The following is a 5,793-nucleotide window of genomic DNA, read 5'->3' as shown; positions in this document are numbered from 1 at the left end:
GCCTTTTTTTGCTTTTTTTTAATTGCATAATAATAAAAAAAAAAAACACAATACAAAAAGATTAGTTTTTTTGTTTTTTTTGTTTTAAGGATAGAATTAGAATAGAGTTAAAGGGTCCAAAAAAGATGGAAGAGATTTTTAGCTAAGATTAAAACATTAAAATATATTAAATAAGAAATATAAATATGTACAACACAAAGAAAGAAATTATATGCTGTTAGTAAGAGATTAAATGTACCAAAATAAAATTATTTAAATTTAATTTGATTGTGTGTCAATTTCAGCAGAATTTGACTCAGATTGGATTATAAATCAATCTTTGTAACTGAATATTTCACGTTTTAATGTGTCAGGTTTATCCATTAAAATAATAAACATAATAATTATTAAATTAATAAATAAACACTTTTCAAATTATATATACAGATGGATTCATACATATAAAATATACATAAACATAAATAAAGAATTATAATCTTCTGTTTTCTCATGCCCGTGTCTGCTCAACAATTATTTAAGTATTAATAACGTCCGTAGCACTAGTAATAATTTAACACTCACTTGCTTTGCCGGTCTGTATCTCCACAGACTGGCTGAATCTCCCACAGCCCGCCGAGGTTCTGGCCCGAATCTGGAAGATGTAGCTTGTGCCGGGCTTCAGACCTGACACTTTAGCGCTAGTGTTCTTTGACTTCAGAGTAGCATAACTTTGCTGCTCGTTGTCCTGTGAAAGCAGGCCAATAAGTCAATGACCGGTCATGATTCTATTTAACCAGTCACCGAATCCATTAATATATAAACAAAAACGGACAGTTCACACCAGGACCAGAGAAAAAACATTGTTTTGAGACCAAAGCTGGAGGACCAGACCGATTACACTAAAGTGCTCGCTAATCTGTTAGCATTCTCCGCTTCACCCCACTGTGTCCGTGAACTCTGTCCCCTCCGAAGCATTTCGCTTTGTTAAAAAGCCTTTGATTCTCCTCTGTCCCCTAAGGAGTCCGCCAGAGCCGTATATCCATCAAAAACCACAGCGTGGTCTTTGTTAAGCACCATCCCCCTGGAATCAGCACAGGGGCAGCGGCTTGGCAAACAGGGAATGCACGTAAATCATATTTACATAGCGGCATTGTTGACTAGGCACTGTATACTAATTCTCTGTCACAGCTGAGATCTCTTTTGCGCCATTAGGCAGCAAAGCTCCCAGCTCACGCGACAATTAACTTCCCTCCAGTGTTTGGCAGGGCTCACTGTGTTTGCCTTCAATGTCACTTTAAATAATCTCGCCAAATCAGTCTGAGAGCACTATTGGTTGGTAATTTCCTTTCAATTAGCCTGAGCTGCCAATAAACCGAGTGGTTAAACTGAGATATTTGACTCCGGGCTGGTCTATAAAATTTGACCCTTCATTAAGCGGTTAAGCCATTCGGTGATGAGACCTCAGGTAATGAATAAATATCCCTCTTTTGGGACCTGGAGTGTAATCACTAAGATAAAGAAATTACCTTTTCGTAATATTTAATGTCATATTCTAATATGACTCCGTTGGGTTGCGCTGGTTCGTGCCAGAAAAGAGTGACGCTGTTTTGACTGGCGTTTTCTTGTCGGATGGCCATCACTTGAGACGGAGCTGTGGAAACAAAGACATGACGGGCCCTTTAGTACGACAGCAGATTCATTCTACAACAATGATATTTATCGTTATATGAGGAACAATAAAACTACTGTATTTTTCTTGCTGGAAAACACATTCTGCTAGCTTCTAGCTGATCAGAACTGGTTATTTATCTTTATTAGCTGGTTCAAGCTAGTTAGAAGTGGTTGATTAAGTGTCCTTGCTGGTAAAGTTAACGTGTTTAAGATTAGCATATTACGTTTAGATGATCAACTAGACTAGTTTGCCTAGTTTGGTTAGGGCTGGTGCCTAAACTGTACCTTTTTAAATTGGATTCTAACCAACATTCAAAAGGCACCGTGGACTAGTCGGCTAGGTTTTGACTAGGTGAGTTAGCTCAAGCCTAGGCTAAGCCCATAGGCTAGTAAGACTTTGATTTTCAAGCAACAGTGTTTTAGGAATGATGGGAATAATTAATGCAATCAAACTTTAATGACCCAGTAGTGTTTCCTACCTGCCTGGTTTGTGGTGATATTGACCGTCACAGACTGTGGCAGCTCGTTGCTCAGGTGCGTGACTCCATTTAGAGCGACAATACGAAAAGTGTAGTTACTATGAGCGGCGAGATTCAGCACCGTCACCCATGGTTCTGTAAGTCCTGTCTGCTGAGGGATAAAGCGCACCAGGGACGCTCCTGTCCGGGACACGACCACCCCATTCATGATTCCTCCTCCTCCAACTGTCCCGGTAACGGCTCCGTTGGTGTCTGCAGCTCCCCCATTGGCATTTCCCACCCCGTTACCCCCTCCGGTACCCACCCGACAGTCCTCACACTGCGCCCCGTCTTTGTCACACTTCTGGCAAAGGACGTCATAGATGACATCACTGCGGCCTCCCGTGTCCAGAGGTGGAACCCACTCCAGACTGACCGAGGTGCCGTTCACAGATGAGATGATATTTACCGGAGCTGACGGAGGTCCTGCGGGGAGGGTGAAGTTAGACAGTTCTTAATTATAGGTTAATTAGTAAAGTTGAGGGAATTGGTGGTTATCAGGCTAGCTGATCAAAAGAGAATGATTGAATTCGCACTTCAGTAAGCACACGACCCCGCTTCAACAAGTAATCTTGCCTTACGATTTCTCCACTCATTAAAAGTAAAAAAAAAGGAAAGGGAAAAAAAAGTTAGATTTTTAGTACCAGAAAGCATTTGGAATCTTAAAGTAGTTTAAAAAATACTATAAACCCCCAACACACACCTTTTCTGTAAAATATAAAGTTCAAGTAAATAAGAAAAAAAAAAATAAATAAATAAATACCAATTCTACTTAATTTTATATCATATATTTATTTTAATTTTATGTCTTTGATCCAGGATACTGATAAAAATTATTTATATATAATATAAGACATTTATAAAATGGATACATAAAAATAGTTTAAAAAAAGTTTTTTATATAATGTATAAAATAAACTACAAACTAAAATGAGATAAAATACTTTTATGCTACTTAATCTATATGATCTATTTATTCCATTGTGTTTCTTTGATCAGGAATTTTATTTTCAAATTAAAAATAAATTAAATAAAAATAAGAAAACATTTAATTCTACTTAATTTTATCTTATCTATTTCATTTAGTTTTTTCATTATTACTTTGATCAGGTATGCTGATCCTAATTATGTATAAAAATATCTATATAATGTATTAAAATAAAAAAAAGAAGAAGTAGAAAATTTAATAAAATAATATACACCTGGTACATCCACTAAAAACCAACAAAACACCAGCTGATTAAAATACCTTGAGACTCAAAAATATATAAAGCACAGCTAATGAAGAGCAAAAATCTTGCAGCCTTTCAAATGTTTATTTATTAAGCATCGGTGTCCAGACATGGATTTTCAAATACTTTTCCAGGCCATGGTATCTAAAGAAATAAAAGTCAAAAGATTTTTTTTTGATCTAATGATTTGCAAACATGAAGACTCACTTGTGCAGGGAGAAGCAGATGGATCTGTAGAGGAACGATAGAAGTTGGCATCACATGGGCAGGTTAGAGCTGCTCGTGTCTCAGAGTGACTGTGGAGTGGACATTTCCCACAGAGCTGATCTCCTGCCACAGGCTTGTAGAAACCCACCTCACATGCTAAAAGAAACACAAAAAAAAAGAGTTTAAGCTTCAGCGCAGCTCTACATGCTCCTAGATGAGGATTAATGGTCTTATCAAGTGAAGTCATTTTTTAAAAAAGTAACAATTAATATCATTTTTAACCACTAATGTCGCACTAGCTCGACCTTACGCATTACGTGATCACACAAGCAATGGCAACCTGGGCCAGTGTTTACAAAGAAAAAACAACCTTTACAAAAAAAGTAAATCAACGATGCTGGAAGAAATTGAGAAGACAATAAAATGGAGTTCTTTACAAAAAAAGGGGCTTCTTTAGATTATGAAAAAGTTTTGACACTAAAAATAAATGAGTAAATAAAAATGTTTTTTCCCATTAACAACGGTTCACTGAAAGCTTCACTCTTCAAAACTGTGAGATAAAACAACGGTATCTCACGACTAGTTCAAACACATTTTATGAGGTGGCTAATTCGTGCGACCACACACTGACCACAGAGATTTAGGGGCGGGGTTACAGGTTGGTCATCTGTATAAATTTATGCGAATTATGGAACTCGTAAAATATGCACGATTTAACAAATCTTGTCAAATGTGTACGGATCGCCATAGGTTGGATATAAACTAGTTAAGCTGAAAATGATAAGAAATAAACTAAATTGTAAAATAAAAAGTTATAAAAGTTGCTTTTTACTATTTTTATTCATTTGGGGAAACGGGTTTCCTCCTTTATATACCTTCGCTTCCTTTTTATTTCCTCATTGAACATCCTGTAGCATTTTGGTTCATTTTAAGCATTATTTGATCGAACCGAAACGCAACAGGTTGTGTGAACAAGCAGCGCGACAAGCAGCCGCTCTCAAATCCGGCGGTTCGCAGTTTGCAAAACGAATGTTCAAGTGAGGACAACAAGTACATGGGTGAGGAATCTGAGCTTTGGGGGAGGGAAAGAATCGAGAATTAACATAAGAGTGATAGCAAGTTCTTTATCTCCACTGACAGAAACCCCAGGGAGTCCAAAAAGTATTCCTTCTTGCAGTATTTATCCTTGTCTGTTTTTTTCTTTTGGCTTGATCCGATTAATCCTTCCCTCCCTTGATGTTTTTTTGAAAAGCTCCTGAGTTGAAAAGCAGGTCACGATAAACATTGGGGCCGTACGCTCATGGAGTACAGTGACGTCTATGCACTTTGAAGTTTTTGACAGAATACCTCTGGCAACGCAATCAGAAGCGCGCATTCGACATACACACCAACAGACAGACGTGACTTAATCATGATGAACTTTGGTGACCTTTTCTGTTTGGGCTGAAATCCTGCTTCTAAGACTCTTTCTACTTAGTAACTCTCTTTTCAAAGCAGATAAGGGTGAAAAAAACACGAGGGGTGAGAGACTCTGGTGCTCTTTATCCGGCGGTGTTTACATCCACTACATTAGGGCTGCTGTGTTTTCTGGGAGGTTTTTTTTTTGCACACTGGCACACTGTTTGGTTTGTCAGCACCTGTCAGAGCGCCGCTCTCCTTGCATCCACATTTGCATTACAATGAATTTTAATGAATATTTACAGCCATTGTATGCTGACCTTGATTTTTACTCTTTGCGTAGATGGTTAAATAAATATGGTTGAAAAGAATCACCGCTAAGGTGTTTTTTAAGACCAGGCTATATGCAAGGTGCGGAAGGAACAAGATAATTCAAGCATAGACATAAAAAAAAATATATATATATATTTAGCACTCACACTCTCAACTAAATTATCATGAATAGGTGCCTTTTCGCAGTAAGTTATTCAACATGAAATCATAATAAAATTAATAGTGAACTACTGGGTTAGGTTTCATGTTAGAAAAACAATATCATGTAAAGTAATCTAATATAATATGAAAACATGAAAACAATTACATTAAAAATGCCACCATAAAAATTTAAATTTGGCTAAAATGTGACAATTTTGAAAAGACTTTTTTGACTTTTTCTTTTTAAACAATAATTAAAGATATTTGAAAATAATCATAAGACTGAAAGAGACGTATTGTATCAGATTACAACT

General features: G+C 36.8%; 1 protein-coding gene across 1 annotated transcript in view; it reads right to left on the bottom strand.

The window, feature by feature from the left end:
- LOC122354656 (ephrin type-A receptor 8-like) overlaps positions 1-5,793 on the bottom strand; it is a 17,390-nt gene that overhangs the window by 5,919 nt on the left and 5,678 nt on the right. Inside the window, 4 exon segments of the mRNA XM_043252927.1 lie at positions 562-724; positions 1,506-1,630; positions 2,130-2,594; positions 3,608-3,763. Coding sequence (XP_043108862.1) covers positions 562-724; positions 1,506-1,630; positions 2,130-2,594; positions 3,608-3,763 — 909 coding nt within the window.

The sequence above is a fragment of the Puntigrus tetrazona genome, chromosome 11 (assembly GCF_018831695.1).
Source record: "Puntigrus tetrazona isolate hp1 chromosome 11, ASM1883169v1, whole genome shotgun sequence".
NCBI lineage: Eukaryota > Metazoa > Chordata > Actinopteri > Cypriniformes > Cyprinidae > Puntigrus > Puntigrus tetrazona.
Note: the sequence above shows the minus strand (reverse complement) of the source record. Positions and strands in the feature narration are given on the sequence as shown.